General features: G+C 37.3%; 1 protein-coding gene across 4 annotated transcripts in view; it reads left to right on the forward strand.

Annotated features, from left to right (window-relative positions):
* The window catches only part of fbxo42 (F-box protein 42), a 42,842-nt gene extending 27,708 nt beyond the window's left edge, over positions 1 to 15,134 (forward strand). Inside the window, exons 10-11 of one of the 4 annotated variants that reach the window (XR_011351806.1) lie at positions 59 to 6,413; positions 10,445 to 15,134. Coding sequence is in view for 3 of the 4 variants with exons in the window: in XM_069918867.1 (XP_069774968.1) it covers positions 59 to 1,189 (1,131 nt within the window). In the remaining variant the exon portion in view is untranslated. Of the gene's footprint in view, positions 1 to 58; positions 9,656 to 10,444 lie in introns of those variants that run through there. The other 3 variants (XM_069918867.1, XM_069918866.1, XM_069918865.1) reach the window with 3 other exon arrangements.

Genomic DNA, 15,134 nt, shown 5'->3' on the forward strand with positions numbered 1-15,134 from the left:
ATTTAAATTCTGATTAAATATAAACAATATTAGCAAATCTTTCTCGTTTAATTTCTAGGTTGGACAGTGTGTGGTTGTGTTCAGTCAGGCCCCCAGTGGCAGGGCCCCTCTAAGTCCCAGCTTGCATTCTCGGCCATCTCCTATCAGCGCCACACCTCCAGCGCTTGGTGCAGAAATGAGAGAACATCGCTCACAGTCGCCAGTACGGAGTACTGATGAAGTTCCATGTGTGAATGGACGCTGGGGCACATTGAGGCCAAGGACACACAGGCCAAGTGCGTCTAGTTCACGGGAAGGCAGTTTATCTCCAGCGAAAGGAGAACGGTCACCAGTTTTAAATGGTGGGACATTATCCCCAGTTTCCTTATCTGGCTCTTTGGACAGTCCAGTGCAGCCAGGGTCTCCTATCCCATCATCTGCGTTGGAGGGATATGATCTTCGATCTTCTATTGGAGGAATTCCGCAAGTCATGAGGCAAAGCACACCAGTGGAGCAGAAGGCTGAGTCAGGATTAGATTTGTATAGGTCCCAGGACTTAGTAAATTGGGATTCAAAACCCTCTTCGAGCCAAGGAGTAGAGGGAAATGGAACAAGCCCTGGAACTGACATAAGTGTTGGGAATACTCCAGAGCAAACAAATGGAATTCACACGCCACCTCACATTGCGAGTGCTTCTCCAGGCCCAGTCTCACCAGGAGCGCTCCGAAGAGGACTGGAGGCAGTGAAAGATTTCTTGCCGCAAAGTTCAACATCCATTGTGCCAGCGAGCTCAAGTTCAGGTCCTACATCTGTGTTGCCAGGAAATCTTGGTCCAAGTTCGAACAGTACTGATGTACCATTACGCCCTGTGCCTGCCCAGGCAGATGGACATGCTCTGCCACCAATTGCACGCCGATTAGGCCACCACCCACCTCAGTCTCTTAATGTAGGGAAGCCCTTGTATCAGAGCATGAATTGCAAGCCAATGCAAATGTATGTATTGGATATAAAGGATGCAAAAACAAAAGGAAAAGTTAGTTGGAAAATTTTCAACAGTGGCTCAGTTGTAGGCCCACCAGAAACCAGCCTCCACACAGTAGTGCAAGGCAGGGGAGAACTGATCATTTTTGGAGGACTAATGGACAAGAAACAGAATGTGAAGTACTATCCAAAAACCAATGCTTTGTATTTTGTGCGAGCTAAGAGATAATGCACCGCCTGCAGGTATTTCACATTACCTGATGCACACCCATAAGCTGTGAATTCAAAAAAAGAAAGATTTATCTGTAAAACTACTTTGGAAATGTTTTAAAGTTTGATAGTTAAAACACAAATTTTACTCCATTCCACTGAGTTTGTTATATTCAGACATCTTAATTTGATTCTCGGTGTGTTCTTGAAAGCTTCTGCTTTCAGTACTGATTGGATAAAGAAGTGACGCATGAATATGTCCGCCCATTGCTATAACTCATGTGGTATGTTACAAGTTAGCAAACTTGCTTTGGCTAGGTGAGATCTTGCTGTAAACAAGGCTCAGCAAGCTGTCTGCAGGAGACTGTAGTACCTGGTTTGAAGTTGCAGCTTATTACAGGAGAAAATGCCCAGTTCATTAAGGTGGACATTTGGTAATTCCATAATTTTGTTGCATTCTTTGGTCTGTGACAGTTCTTTATCAAATCAGCTAATTGACATAAACCAACTATTCCAAGAATTGCACATACTGACTCCAAAGCCAGTTGAGATGACACATGCATAGAGGTCAGTGAAAAGTGCTGCAAAGCATATGAATTTTCTTTTATTGCAGTTTGTCATTTAATTTATTTTTTTAAGGAGAGACTGTGTAGGTAATGTATCAGACATGAAGTTTTAAGTATGGACTTGATTTAATGTACTTGGTCCACTGTAGAAGGCAGCATTAAGCCTGGGTGTACTTGTCCAATGGAATACCAAAATTCCTTGTACTTTCCACATTGGAGAGAAAGCACTAAAGCCTCATTGTAGACAAGGGAATTTGTGCAAATGTCCCATGATTGGTGAGAGACAGATAACCAAGCAATGTTGATGTTTCTGGACTTGTCCCAATGTAGAAATGCTTGGGAGATGCAAGTCTACAACTGAGTCTTTTGCCACTCATTAGGATATCTTGAATCTCAATAAAAGGTTGCTTTGTTACTGACTGAGTCTGGTGGTAAAATCAGCTAGATTGTAGAGAAAGTTTATGATTTATTAAAGTCTTCTATTGTATAATCACGGAAAACTGCTCCTTTTCAGTTCTGCCAGAAGAGAAGACATTTAAATGTCAAATAACTACTTGGTTTAGTTGTCTCATATTGTCGCATGATTTCAGTTAACTTCTTTTGTCCTGGTAATGAACTGGTTGCAGGTTTTTTGTAAAAATGTGGTTTGCTTTTCACCTCTTTCAGGTTTTAAATTATGACTTTAATTGGCATCATATGATGGCCTTTATTCACCAGTTCTATAGGGTCATTTGTTTGCACCATAAATGTGAAACATGTTAGTGAAATCACATTGGAATTGAATTTGCCTTTTATTCACCTATTCCATCATCTAATTTATAATTATCTCCAGGTAATTGCCATGTGAAGGCTGAGTGGATAAAGAAGTGACAAGGAAGTGGTATTGAGCTAAAATTTGCAATGAGGACTTTTCCTGTTACTTTATTATTTTCCTGCTTGATTTTTCATGCTGTCCAGACACCAGTCGTAAATTTGCTGATATTTTATTGTAAGCCACAGTTCCTGAGACATTGCTTTAAAGATTGCTTCATTGTATGCACACATAATTTCCCTGCACAGAAGTTCATGTCAGGTTGTTTCTTGAGTAACAGCCATTGTGAGCTGCGAAAGGGAAAGCCAAGACAATTAACTAAAACTACTCCTCCTATTGCTTTTGTAGTGTCCTGGCAGTTACTTTGAGTACTCAGATAACTTTGCCTCCTAAACGTATTTGGTCACTGTTTTCTTTCTCTGGTTTTTGAGTGGAAAGAGTGATACTAACATTCCATTTGAGATATTCAACCTCACGAACCTAAGAGATGATGGCTTTATTTGGAGCTAAAAATGGAATGAGGCATGTGTGTACAATCCCCTCAGTGTAATGTACTGAGTCTTTAAAATGATACTTTGTTAGCAACAATTGTTTCATTCAAGCAACTATTGTTTCATTCACTATTATTTGTTTAAATGAAACAAACTGCTGATTTAAAAAGGTCAGGAACTTGTGCAAAGATAGTCATATGCAGTAAAAAGTAGGAATTCCATCTTTTAAGACAGGATTGCATTAAATGCAGGCCATTGGATAAAGAATTTGCTCCAGTTTCTGGAGACTTAGTAGTCAAAGATTGTAGTTTTCAAATTAGAACTCCAAGGTTGTATTGAATTTTGATGAACATGAGAGGTTTTAATTACTATATGCATTTATTGAGCCATGCATTTATTGAGTCAATCTACATATTTCAAACATGTGCATTACACAATAGAGGAGGATATCCAAGACAGCAAATAGATGCAGCAGTTCGCACTGCTCTTGAGCTGTGTGTAGGTGCATAATTTGGAATTTGCTGCAACCAGTGTGTCATTAAAATGCACATCTTTTTGTCTCATGGGTGGTACTCGAGAGACCCAAATTATTTTTGTGCTGTTTTGGTTTTTCTATAGATGCCAAATCCTTACAAAATTCAGCTCTATAGTTGTAAAATGTTGACACTTAGCCCTTAACCCAGAGAAGCTTGTGCAAACTTTTTGGAAATGGGGCTGTCACTCTGGAGAAACAAACTTGTTACAACTCAGAATGCTGCAATTTGTTGGAAAAATTTAGCTGCAGTAAGTGGATAAGATGAGGCACTGCTGCTCAAGGTGACAAATGTGTTGAAGGCAATAATGGGGCTTTTACATTACACAGATATAATCCCTTTGCTAAACTTGCTGCTTTGATTTATTTTCTACAGATTTTAGGAAATATAGGCATGAACTACAATGCTGCTCATATTCAAATCAAGTAATGTAGCTGCAAAAACTTTCTTTTCCAAGTTTTTGACCAGATTATTGGCAGGATTGGTATATGTTTATGGTGAATACTTTACATCCTTCAATTCATCAAATACATGCCCAACTATGAGGTCTTTGGTGCAGATATTTTGGTATTTTTTTCAGAGGTAAAACCTGCAACAAAAAAAACTATACCTGCACCATGTGTTTTCCTGATGAGATTGATTCAGAAAATATTATGATGGTAAATTCTATGCAATATTTTAATCCCCAAAACTTAGTTGTTCAGATCTAATGTGATATCCTTGCATTGATTACAAAAAGCATGAATTCCCAATTTTTTTTTAAGCAGTTACTGTGCCATTTGTATACCTACTGCTTCTATATGGTTGTTGCAGTTCCAAGATTATATACCTGCTTCCAGACATTTGAACCAGTGAACTATCTGTTGGAAATGTGATAAAATGATAGGTTCATAATACACAGTGGCCTTGTTGATAGTTAACATCTGATTTCTCTCATTGATGGGGTAGATCTTTGAAGGTGGGGGGGGTTGGAATTTTTCTCACTGGTCAAAAAGGTTTAATTGCCAGTGACCCACAAAAACATTGGAAATCCCACTAGTTTGTAAGTGGTACAGTTTTAGCCACTTATGAATCTGAATGTATCTGTCTACTTCTATGTTCTGCCAAACTGTGCCTTTGAGGAAAAAGAGGACTGTGCCATTCTGGATCCATTCACACTACAGTTGTCATGTTATATGAAGATTCTATAATGCTATATTGCTGAGTTTCAGATGCCCAACTGTTAGCATGTCTGTTGGAATTTTGGTTACCAATACTGTACATAGCATTTCCTTTTCTCATATCCTGGCCTTTCTGACCTGATTTCAGAATGATAATCACTTGGGGATTGTCCAAATTTTGACTCTCACTTGATGATTTCACAAATTCTGCTCTTGTGAAACAAAACATCAATGTAAATTTGCACCAAAAATTTGAAATACCAAATACCACTCAAAACCAGAATATGACTAATAATCTGCACCTAAATATTCTGTCCCGTGTTGTATAGAGAGCAGTTAAGGGCTGTATTGTTTCCTCTGTCCGTTTACCCCATTGCAAACAATAACTGCAGATACTGTGATTGTAGTGTAATACACAGACATGCTGAAGAAACTCAGCAGGTCACATGGCATCTATAATAAGTAAAGGGGAAAACCAATGTGTTGTAAGAGTTGATCTTTTTCTCAACAATTTAAATTTAACTTCATGGTATATTTGATTTCATGAATTTAATATCACTTTTGCCACTTCTACATTTTCCTTTTACTTTTGTACCCAAAATGATTTTTGATGAAATAGTGGATAAATTCATTTTTGGACATCAAGTTCACAGGTTAGTGCCCATTACAATATTCTGTCTTAGCAATACCTCTTTTACTCCATGAATTTAGCCTCCATCACTCAAGTCAGGATTTTATAGCCTTAACAGGTTCAATTATTTTTTGTGGACTTGTCTCTCCCTTTTGGAATCTCTAAAGCCAACAGATATTGGGAGACCATTCTGTTAACGTAAATATGACGTGGAGAATTTAAACAGATTTAGGAAAGGAAATATGGGTATTTAAATACATTTTATAACATTCTCAGATTTTCCCAAAGACAGTATTTGGTAATCTATTCTTGAAATTCAGTCATAAGTGAAAGTAATTTACGTGAACTTTTATAATCTCTATATGCTTTGTAGCTTCTTTCTTGGTGATTCATTGAAGGGTTAATCTGAATTATACTTGAGACCTGATTAATTTTTAATACATTTAGAATGCTCAATCTTAAAGCCAAAATCTAAATTGGATTTTTTTAAAAAATACAGTAAAACTGCTTTTATCCAGAATTCAAGCAAGTGGCAGCCTCAAGCAACCATCAAAAATAATTGAGGAAAATAAATAGGTTAAAAAAAAAACGTTTAAAATTGGCACGCCTTGTTAGTTTGCCATCACTCAACATGCAATTCGGCATCTACCAATCCCCATAGATACTGGATACCAGAGGTTTTACTGTATAAGCTACCACGTGCCTATTTCTGTTGAGTTTATACAGTTCTAGAAATGAGAAAGCTCCAAAAAAAGTTGATGGTAAATGAATGAATCTTTGAGCTTAAGAAACATGGTTGCCTATTGAAGCGATTGTTTTTTTAAACTTTAACTTTTAACAGAAGAGTTTACTTTGTTTCTGTTAGCTGCTCAGGTTCTGAGGCTTGCGTCCTAAATCTTTATTGTACTTTGTTCCCCCTAGTTTGAAAAGAGCAGGAAGTTTTGACTGGTGGGGTGCATATCTGTCACGTTTCCATCCATCAGGTGGTGTACACATGAAATGAAAAATATTTGTAAAGGCATAATCTGAGATTTCAGCAGGGTTAATTGGGGTAGGAGCAAATTTTCATGTAGTTAATTTGTTATAAGATTTCTTTATAACTATGTTTCAAGGTGCAAACAACAGTTTAAAATTTCTTTTCCCAAAAGCTGATTGGTTATGTTTTACAGTGTACTCTAAAATGAAACTTGAAAAATCAAAATATCATCCTGTGTGCCTGATGTACTTCACCATCTGCAAGGACATTAGGCATTGACAGTACATGGGCCAATACACAGAGATAGGAAGATTTGTGAGCAGCAGTGAAGATCAGCTTTAATGCAACATTGTTTCAAATATTTGTACAGGGTACATCTTTCTAATTTTGTTTTTCTGTCTCCAACCTCCTGTCTAATTTGACATTTCTTTCCAAACAATTGTACAGCACAAAAACCCTTCACACTCACCACAGCCATGCTGATAATCATGCTTATCTAGACTAATCCCACTTGCCTGCATTAATTCCATGTCCCTCTACAGATCAGCTCATTCAAGAACTTGTCCATGTGGCTCTTAAGAAGTTATTACTATTCCTACCCACCACTTCCTCCAGCAGCATATTCCGGATACCAACTACTCTTTGGTGAAAATTTTACCCAATCGATCCCCTTTAAGCCGCCCTCCCTCTACATTCAATAAAATGCCCTTTAAATATAGACAGCTCTACTGTTTATGTTATTCATGCCTTTCATAATTTTTTTTCTTCACATGTCCACTCTCGGCCTTCTTTGCTCCAGGGAAAACAATTTTTCCTGATTGCTCAACCCTCCAATCCAGGCAATATCTTTGTGAATATTTTCTGTACCCTATTAGCTTAATATTTCCAGCTGTGTGACAAAACCAACATTTTGTATAACCGTAACATGCCCAATTCTCACACTCAGTGCCTCTGTTAATGAAAGCAAGCACGCTATATGCCTTCCTCACCATCTTACATACGTGTGTTACCACTTTCAGAGAACCATATACTTGTGCCCTAAGATCCCTTTGTTTAACACTTCCCAGGTTCTTGCCTTTCTCTGTGTATATTCTGTCCTGGTTAAACTTCCCAAATTGCATAATTTCACAATTGTCTAAATTAAATTCCATCTGCCATTCCTTTGTATACTTTCCTGGTCTATTTGTATACTGTTATAACCTCTGACAACCATTTTCACTATCCATTATACCAGCAATTTTGTTTCATTTGTGGACTTGTGCCAGCAACATTTTTATCCAAAAATTTTAAATGTATGTGACAAACAAGAGGACCTAGCACTAATGGCTCGTCAGGGGCCTCCAATCTGAGAAACTGCCTCTGTTGCAACCATCTGCCACTCCAATTTTATATCCAATTTAGCTCACCCTGGGTCTCAACTTTCTTGGCCACCTTTTCAAAAACCTTGCTAAAGTTCCTGCAGAAAATGTCCACCTCTCTGCCCTCACAAGATGGTCTAGGGAAAAAAGAAATGATCGGTTATTGTTTTCTTGTCCCACCTTACAAACACTTTATTTTTGTCCCCTTTCTACTCCCCCAACACACACCTTAATACTTACATTTTTTTGTGGCATTCAAAGTGCAATCGGCTTCAAAAATTGAAATTGAGCTTTTTCAGTGGAAGGAGAAAGTTTAAAAGCGATCTGGGGAAATATGAGTCAGTGAAATTTAGTGAAACTTGCTTTTATTTTTAAATTACTGTTGTAATGAATGCATGTAATTGGTAAACTGCTAAATTGGGGTTCTCTGCGTCAGAATAATTTCTATTTGTGTCAGAAACTTTTTTTTCTTATACAATGGTCTTGTGTGAAATCTGCAAAGCATTTCTGCACAAGTGCAACAGTAGTTTGCATTATGAACTGATCAGGTGTGTTTGAGTCCACGATTTGGAATGTAAGAAGTTTTGTAAAAATGAACCAACTTTTAATTAAAAGGACATTGTTTAAAGAAATATTGGAATTATTATTGCTTCTGAATGAAGTAATGACCTGATTGGGTAGTCATAATACTTCACGCATTTCAATCAAATAACCAAAGTCCCAAATTCAATTGCTGACCAGATTTGAATTCACTAATTTCAGACAGATTAGCAAAAGGAATACCTTTGTGGGAAAGATCATCCAGGGTTCTTGTGATGAAAATGCATGTTTGTGTAAATTCACAAGATAAAGGAACAGAAGCAGGCCTCTAGGACGATCGAGTCTGTTCTGTGACTCTAAACTAAACTATGCTCACACCTAGTTGCAATTTCCAGACTTTTCCCCATATCCCTTGATATCCTTGCTAATGAGATATTTATCCATTTCCTGTTTAAATACTCCCAGTGATCTGGCCTCCACTACTTTGTGCAGCAGTGAGATCCACAGATCCACGACCCTCTGACTAAAGAAGTTTTTCCTCTTCTCTGTTTTAATTGGATAACTTCTAATTTTAAGACTATAACCCCTTGTCTTAGATTCACCCATCAAGGGAAACATTGTCAAAACCTTTCAATATTTGAAATGTCTCTGAGATTCCCCCCTCATTCTTCTATACTCCAACAAATAAAACCCAAACACTCCTCATATTCTAGCCCTTGCATTCCATGAATCATCCTAGTAAATCTCTGCACCCTCTCTGACATTACATCCTTTCTAGGATAGGGGGCCCAAAACCATACACAGTACTCCAAATGGGGTCTCACCAGTGCCCCATAGGGTCTCATTAACACTTCTCTACTCTTATACACCATTCCTCTTGAAATGAATGCTAGCATAGCATTCGCCTTCTTCACTAACAATTCCACCTGGGCATTAATTTTAGATTTTCCTGCATGAGGATGCCCAGATCTCTTTACGCCTCTGAGGACTGAATTTGTCTTTCACAATTAAATACCCTTGCAGCACATCAAAGTAACTTGCATACGATGAATAGCTTTTTAGTAATTTGCTGGAGGATACCTGGCTCTTCTCGACTCAGTACCCCCATGAGGAAAACCATTAAAAAAGGAGGTGGAATGCGGCAGTGCAATCAAATGGAAAAACATCAAGTATTTAATGTATTGCATGAACATGTGTTCTTTGATTATATGCCACAGGCAAGATAGATTATGGTAGATTAAACTTAGATGAGGCTCCTCTTCCACATTGATTAAATCCAAATCAAGTTACCCTATTTTTAAAGAAACAAAATTGTAAAACTTGGATGTAATAGTTATGATATTGTATAATGCTGAGGGATGTTTGAGAAGATACCAATGAGTATATATTGTGTAGAATATATATTTGTGCTGAAGGCTAAAACAGTAGTTTTATTTTTTTAAGTTGTTGCTTAGAGAGACATAGATTTTGTTTATACGTTATTTTCAGCCAAGGCTTTATACAAATGATTTTGGTTTTCTTGTGAGATGTCTTGAATAGAATCAATAGTGATTTGACCTTAATGAGTAATCAGTTTATTGAATCTCCATCCTATGTCTAAGCTATGTTGCAAGTGAGGCTTATTTGAGCATTAATTAAAATCAGGTCATGAAATTGACTTGGAGATAAGAAAAATTGTCATCTACAGATGAGAGATGGAGGTGAACCTTTTTTTTCCCAGCTCTCCACCCCATTCCCTTTCTATTTACAGATCCATCCTGTCCCCCCAGTTTTATTCAGCCAACATTTTTCCATACCTTGAAGAGCTCAAGCCCAAAATGTTGGTTGTGTATCTTTTACTAACAAAGTACACTGTTTGGCCTGCTGAGTTTCTGCAGCATTGTTTTTACTAGACCAGAGACTGCTTGATTTTGTTCTTCATTTAAATAACTATTTGCATTATTATTGAATCATGGTATGATCTTGCAAATGTACAGATTTGTAATTACCGGGAAATCTTTTCTTATTGGAAATGATATTTTAAATAATATATACTGCATCTATAAGCCGACAAACTGCATCATATTTGTTGGCCTTGTGAAAGACAAGATACAGTTCGATTCTTTTTTTTTTCCCCCCCCCCCACATGATTCCCACAAGCCATATAAGTTTGGTTTGTATCTCAGTGTTCTGATGTCTTATAACATTAATATTTTGCTTCCTTCTCAGGCTTTATAACAGACTTAGTGCTACTATGTTGGAAGTTACAGACTGACCTAAGCAATTGCAGAATATACACGCATTGTGCCTGGTAGATTGGCTGGAAGCCATATTCATCGAGAATGCAATAAAGGGAAGTAATGGCAAGTAACTACAGTTCTACGTGCATCAGAAGTTAAGTGTGCAAGGTCTTTTTTTTTGGATATTCATATTCAGGAAGTTTCCATTTTAAGTGCCTGGTAATATCAGCTTTAAGACTTTGAAATCTATTTATCTAATGCTCTTGTTTTTCAGCACGGCACCCATCTAGTCTAACAAATAACTCTTTGCAACAGCAAATACAAAATCATGTGACCTTGATATGTTGTCATATTTAATACCATGCTGCGGTTAGGCATTGGGGATTGACATTCCTCTAATCAGACAGATTAGCTCAGGCCGGGCTGTTTGTGTACTTCCATCAGTGTAACACTAACAGCCAGCACTCAATCACTTTGCTCTATAGTGTCATTTTTATTAAATACATTGAACATGTAGCCATATTAGTATGCATTGAGCAACAAGCAGTAGGAACTTTTACCTCCAGTGGGTCTAAATGAACATAATTAAGTTTCAGAAAACTTGTTACATGTTTTGCTGCTGAAATTAATGTAGTCTCCTTTGTTAATATAGCACAAATCTTGCTGTCTTGCTATTTTACCTGATCCCATAAAGAGATTGATTAATCTAGTATTTTTATTTAAAAGCTATGAATAGAGCTAACTGCTGCTATTTTAAAAAATCCATTTGGTAGATAATTACATATTTGTTGAAAAAGTTGTCTCACTGACTCTTGAGGATGCATTAAAAAAGTACAATAATTCAACAAATCAACAAGAGATGGAAATATGAAACAATTAGACCTGCTATTTGTAACAGTTACCTGCATTTGCTAAAGACAAAATACGTGTTTGACCCTATCAGTTTGATCAGTTGTAGTTAATTATTTCTTGAAGCACTCAGTACATGACTTAAAAGGAAATACTGTTGACCAGAAAGATCACCATTGGGTTGCTTGTCAAAAGCCCCTTTTCCCCTTTTAACTGGGAATTTACTGGGACAGGGTCCAATGGAAAAGGAACAGACTGAACGCTGGAGTCAAAATGACGTCATTTCACACTGGGGATTAACCGCCTCTACCCCTACTCATACCCTCGACGTTTGCTGACGTGCTGATAAAACCAGTGCAAAAGGGACAGCAGAAAGTCACCCATTTCCAGTTGAAGGTAGAACACTTCCAATCCCCCAGTGATGAGTGTGTTCAGTGGAAAAGCAATTAGTGTCCCAGTTATGGTGGCCCGGTGGAAAGAGCTCAAAGGGCATCCTATCCTGGGATACTTCACGGCCAATTAACTGGGAAAAGGGGCTGCACCTGCAGTTAAACAGCCTATGTAATTTTCACAATTATTGATGATGTAAGGAGGGGGCAGTGGTCTGCAGCCAAAGTATTCCAGTGCCTTCTATAATAACTTACATTTTGTATACGACCATTAATAGAATAAAATATGCCAAAGGGCTTAACAAGACTGTTATCAAAAAATTGTTCAGAATATGTATATGGAGCTCACAGGCTAAATAATCGCAAAATAAAGGCTCATGAATGTGCTGGGCAAGTTATCACAGGACAAATACTCTCTGGAAAATAGGGTTGAAAATTGGAGTAGGTGATCAGTTAAAAATCAAATTATTATTTAATAGCCATAAGACTAAGCAGAGATGTATTTTTTTTCACAAAGTGTGATCAGAGGTGGGATTAGATAAACATGTTACAAGTAAAGAATCTGGCATTATTTCACAAATTGTTGGAGTGGAATCAATAAACGTGTATAACAAAATTATAATTGCTCAGAATAATACATTTATGGGAATCAAGCAAGGGGAGGATTAAACTGGGTGAATCCTACAAAAAAAAATCTACACTGGAAATTTGTTACCAAGGTGGGATATTCTATGAACATTTAAGAGATTATATCTATAGAACATTACAGCACTGGGCAGGCCCTTTGGCCCACAGTGCTGCGCCGACCTATATATATATATATATATATATATATATATCCAAAAAAAAACTAAGCCCTCCCTACCTCATAATCCTCTATTTTCCTTTTATCTATGTCCTGTCTAAGAATCTCTCAAATGCCCTTATCGTTCCAGCCTCCACTACCATTCCTGGGAATGCATTCCAGGCACCCCAAATGTGTGAAAAATGTTCTTCTGATGTTTTCCCTTTTCTTTCCTCCCTTCACTTTGTACAGGTCCTCTGGTTTTTGCTGCTCCCGCCTTGGGAAAAAGGTCCTGGCTGTGCACCTTATCTATGCCTCATAATCTTGTAGACCTCTAAATCGCCTCTCATCCCTCGCTCCAAAGAAAAAAGCCCTCTCTACTAACCTTGCCTCATAATACATAATTTTGAATCCAGGCAACATCTTAGCATATCTCTTCTGCACCCTCTCCATAGCTTCCACATCCTGTAATGAGCTGACCAGAACAGAACACAATATTCCAAGTGTGGTCTCACCAGAGATTTGCAGAGCTGCAACATTATCTCATGACTCCTGAACTCAATCGCCTGATGAATGAAGCCTAACATACCATAAGCCTTCTTAACTATCCTTTCAACATCTGTGGTAATCTTGAGAAATCCATGGATTTGGACACCAAGGTTCTTCCACACTGTTAAGTATCCTACATTAAACATGTACTCTGCCTTCGAGATTGACCTTCCAAAATGCAACCCCTCACACTTCTTCGGATTACTTCATCTGCCATTTTTTTAACCAACTTGGCATTTTGTCTATATCTTGTTGTAACCTACGACAACATTCAACACTGTCCAACTATATCTGATATGCCTTCACTGATGAGTCTCAAAGGATTTGTAAATTTAATATTAAGCTTTATGCTTCTAGCAATGACTCTGGCCCAAGAAAATTTTCTGTTACAATTAGAAAGAGTCCTTGACTTTTGATCAAAGAGATGATAAATCAGCAGAAGGAGATTGCTGGATCTTTTTGCAAAATTGAGGCAGCTCAAATGGTTAAATAACAGTGCAGTGGAAAAGGGGTTATAATGGACAAAGAGAAGCAAAAGATGAGTCCTGAGAATGAATTGTAACCACAGATTCATACAAATGAGAAGTGGGAAGAAAGGATCTGGCATAGCAAGAAGGGATTGGTCTGGCCAGGAATGTGGTGTAAAGACAATTAAACTACAGGTGTGAATATCAATCCATTGGCATGCAGCAGCGTGCTATTTCCATTCCTTGCATCTCTGAGATCTTGATGCAATCAGTGTTCATCATGGGCAAGTGATAAACAAAATGAAATTAGAAGCTAAAGCAAGCAAAATTAAGATTTAAAAAAATCTACAGAATACTTAACAATTCATCTAAAGAAATTGGAATAGGCCATCATTCCTTAGAACCATGGTTGAACTTCATCTCAGCTTCCAGCACTTCCTATATACATATTGGTGCCCAAAACTGTAATGACACAAATACTGCTAAATGGTCAGCTCCTCATTGTGACCATGACCCCTTTTCTGAACTCTCCACTTTGGGTGTACAGCTTGATCAGCATTGACCCCCTCTTAAGCCTTTTGAGAATGTTACCGGTGAGACCACCTCTTGTTTTAAAGAGGATACAGGTCATTCTATTTCTCATTATTGGACAACTCTAATTTTATGGGGTTTTTTTTGTGAAAAACCTTGCATAAGGCCTCAAGTTAATGTTTTAAAGATGGTGGTTTACCATTTTAGCACTGAAATGTACGCTGATCAAACTATTTTTCTGTATCCACTTTCCAAGGGTCGGAATAGCAAGGGATTGGTGATTTAGATGATCTGAAATTATGTCTGGTAACAAGTTATATTAACTCAGATTATTTGCATTCTCCATTGTAGAAAAGTCACTGATATATTTGCATATTTTGTATTATCAATTTGTTTGACTCTGTTACCAACATCAATTTGTATAACTATCTCTGGAATTGTAGATTTGATGAATTCTGGATTATTTGTGGTGTGTGTGTGTGTACATCAACAGGGATGCCTCTTACATTAGCACAATAAGAAGATATTTTATTTTAAGCAGTATTTTCAGATTCTTTTTCTTTACCTATTTCATAAGGTACAAATGCCAGGTTTTTACAAGGATCATTGTGTGTCATTTCACTGTCTAAATTTAATATTTGGAAGTGGTAACATAAAGTGTATTCCTTATGTATTTTCCCTTCATATTAATTACAGCTGGAGTATAAACATGAACAAAATTTCAGATCTCTTACTTTGAGACATAAAAGTTGTTTAAATGTCTCAATGGAAAGGCCAAAAATCATTCAATCACAGCTCCTTTCTTCCCTGCCTTGACCAGTAAAAAAATGTTAGATTAGTTATAGATCCCAGGGCTTTGTAATGTTTGTATTTATATGTGCACTAACATTTTTTTCTACTTTTTGGGAAAAATGCCATTCCAATTTTACTTGAAGTCTTTTGCATTTAAGTGTTTGTAACCGACATGAATGGAGTCAATGTTAATGATGTTCAGACCTCAGCTTGTATCTGTCCTGTGTTAAGTGTTTGTAAAAGTCCTGCTTGATCAGATCATGGTACAAAGAAGCTGTTTCTTTTATTAAAGTCTTTAAAAAAAACCCCATGCTTGTA

The sequence above is a fragment of the Narcine bancroftii genome, chromosome 2, assembly GCF_036971445.1.
Source record: "Narcine bancroftii isolate sNarBan1 chromosome 2, sNarBan1.hap1, whole genome shotgun sequence".
Lineage (NCBI taxonomy): Eukaryota > Metazoa > Chordata > Chondrichthyes > Torpediniformes > Narcinidae > Narcine > Narcine bancroftii.